Source organism: Trichinella spiralis, assembly GCF_000181795.1.
Source record: "Trichinella spiralis strain ISS 195 chromosome Unknown Scfld1356, whole genome shotgun sequence".
In the NCBI taxonomy this organism is placed as follows: Eukaryota; Metazoa; Nematoda; class Enoplea; order Trichinellida; family Trichinellidae; genus Trichinella; species Trichinella spiralis.
In genome coordinates, this window is record NW_003528295.1 from 46,049 (window position 1) to 48,838 (window position 2,790).

Genomic DNA, 2,790 nt, shown 5'->3' on the forward strand with positions numbered 1-2,790 from the left:
TTGTTTTCGTGAGAGTAATGTGCCGGGCTTTTCCTTCATCCATGCTTACTTTCTGCTGTCTCTGTTGCCGCAGATGGGGTTTTGAGCATTGTGAGACAATTACATCATGAAATGCAAGATATAGCAATTTAAACAAGAGTAGAATAAAATGAGCAACCGCCGAGAAGGAGAGAGCTACAAACTAACACACACACACACACACACACACACACACACACACACACACACACACACACACACACACAAACGCAATCACACTCACCAACAAATAGTATGCTCGTTGAGGACACAAGTGAAAACTGTCCTTCAGTGACAGAGGTTCAACGTGACAACGTGACGGGACGGATGAAGTGCTGGATGTTGACAGTAGGCGCGCCAATTGCTGCATCCAGTCAGTTTCCACGTCAGTAATCCATGGACAAGAACGTATTGGTCGTTTGACTCTCACCGTCAGCTGCGCCCTTTTTTTGTTGTGAAGCAGAGCTGAGGCATGATAGTGGTCGTTATCATAGACCATCGTCAGGGGTAGGCAAACGTTTTAAAACATTTATCGAATGTGATAGTGCGCTGAGCTTTCCGCGCGTTAGTTATATGAGCAATGAGTAGTTGAATAAATGCTTATTTCAACTGACAAATTGGATATTGCACTACTCTTTATAATATGCTTTTATTTAAGCTGCAGAAAATTGTTTTCAAACGTATATTTTTAGGAATGAAAAATTTTACGCTATTTAGTTTTTTCGAACTTCAAATTTAATTCATTATTTATGTTGGCGACGCAAATATGCCAACTGGCAGTGGACTGTATTCTTAATGATTTTCAGCGCGCAGTTCGGATTGACACACAGCAGAGCCGAAGAGCCGTGGTCGATGCAATGAAAACAATCACAAGTTGATGCTCAAACTTTATTGTGATTAAGGACGAGACAGACTCGATACCAACGAATGAGGGTCGCACGTTCAGATCGTAGTTTCGTCTGCGATGCTCGCACTCCACTTTATCACGCGCTCACACACGACAAGATGCGTAAAATCTTAATGTGTTGTTCGGTGGCGAATGCCGTTCCGATAAAATGTCGCACTGTTGATCTTCAGGTACTGGGATTACTGTACCTTCCGTTTCCAACAGCTTCCCCCCCGATGGACAAAGTCCATCAATCCGCTCCTGGTTCCAGCAGCACCAGAGAACGCACCGACCTGGTTACCAGGCCGCGAGCCGTTTGGAGCTTGGCTGATCGAGCCATACCATCGCGTGAACAAAACAGCTCCACGATTCTTCCAAACGGTGCCCGGCTCCGGGGAATGTTTGGTTCGATGATTAATACCACATCGCCAATCCGCGGCCTTTCCTGCACTTTGCGCCACTTCCCTCGAGACGAAAGCGTCACGAGATATTCCCGCTTCCAGCGTGTCCATAGATGGTTGACCAGCTTCCTTTGGTACCGCCATCTCCGGTGCAACCGAGACAGAACTCGGTTGTCGCCCTGCACCTGCTTGCCGTCGCAGTCTCTGTCAGGCAGCGACGAGAGTTCCCGACCAATCAGGAAATGAGCCGGCGTCAGCGCCAGCTGATCATCCGGCCTGTCGCTTACAATCGTCAGCGGACGGTCATTGATCCTTGCTTCAATCTCGCACAGTACCGTGCGAAGTTCGTCAGGCTTCGCGTGACACCGCCCAAGGACTTTACTGAGCGCTACCTTGATCGATCTGATCAAACGCTCCCAATAACCGCCGCACCACGGAGCTCGTTCCGTGATAAATTTCCATTCGATTCCTTTCTTGGCCAGATGGTCTTGGACCACCTTCCAGTCGCGGTTGTTGCACAACGGCTTTAGGAACCGACTGGCCAAATGGAACGTTTGGAAATTATCCGACTGCAGCAGCCGGGGACGACCTCTTCGAGAGATGAACCGCCGCAGCGCTCTCAAAAAGCTGTCCACCGTCATGTCTGGAACCAGTTCCAGATGGATGGCCCTCACAACCATGCACGTGAAAATGCACACGTACATTTTGACCAACGTCAACGTTTTGCCGTCACACCTCGCCATAATGGGTCCGGCAAAGTCCACGCCGACGTGTACGAAGGGCCCGACTGGCTCCGTTCTTTCCGGTGGCAGTTCAGCCATTTGTTGTTCAAATGGCCTCGCAGTCACCCGTCGACAGACCACGCATTTCCTCACCACCTCCTTAACCGCACTTCTTCCCCTGGTGATCCAGAACCTTTTCCGAGTCGCGGCCAGAGTTTGGTCTATTCCAGCGTGCAGCTGTTGCTCATGGACCTGCTGAATCAGCAGCTTCACTACTCCGTCACCGTGTGGGAGTAGCATCGGATTCCTGGTTTCTCGAGGCAACTCAGAGAAAGCCAGACGACCACCCACGCGCAAGATTCCAGCTTCGTCCAAGTAGGGATTGAACTGCTGGAGATCCTTCCTGCGGTGACTCCCTGGTCCGTATGCGCTCACTTGGACTTGCCTGATCCAAGTTTTCTCAGCTTCCCGCAACTCAGGCACGGTCAGGCCACGGGCCTTCCGTCGCAGCTCCATTGGCAATCTTGCATTGAAGATGAACCGCAGGCACCACGCAGTGACCCGTACCAACCTTCCATAGCTGCTGTACCGCGCCACATCCATGACCGACCAAAGGTCAAATTTCACTGAGGCGGTCATGACTAAAGCCGTTTTTCGGCTTTCCAACGCCATGTTTTCTGGAGTCTTCCCGTGGCCGATCTTCAACCTTGGCCACCGCACCCTTCATCCAGCTGGAGCCACCTGGGGTCCTAAGTGCCACAGG

The 2,790-nt window shown here is 50.8% G+C and overlaps 3 protein-coding genes across 3 annotated transcripts; 1 reads left to right on the forward strand and 2 right to left on the reverse strand.

The window, feature by feature from the left end:
* Positions 1-49: 49 nt before the first annotated feature.
* Positions 50-89, reverse strand: Tsp_11241 (hypothetical protein; the record flags this gene model as incomplete). Its single annotated transcript, XM_003369904.1, has 1 exon — positions 50-89. A coding segment is annotated over exon 1 (40 nt), but the record flags the coding sequence as incomplete, so codon positions are not given.
* Positions 90-273: 184 nt separating this feature from the next.
* On the forward strand, positions 274-896 carry Tsp_11242 (conserved hypothetical protein). The gene is made up of 3 exons (XM_003369905.1): positions 274-403; positions 455-582; positions 825-896. The coding sequence occupies exons 1-3, from the start codon at positions 274-276 to the stop codon at positions 894-896; spliced, it is 330 nt and encodes a 109-aa protein (XP_003369953.1).
* A 258-nt stretch (positions 897-1,154) lies between these two features.
* On the reverse strand, positions 1,155-2,726 carry Tsp_11243a (hypothetical protein; the record flags this gene model as incomplete). The annotated part of the gene is made up of 1 exon (XM_003369906.1): positions 1,155-2,726. A coding segment is annotated over one exon (1,572 nt), but the record flags the coding sequence as incomplete, so codon positions are not given.
* Positions 2,727-2,790: the final 64 nt, after the last annotated feature.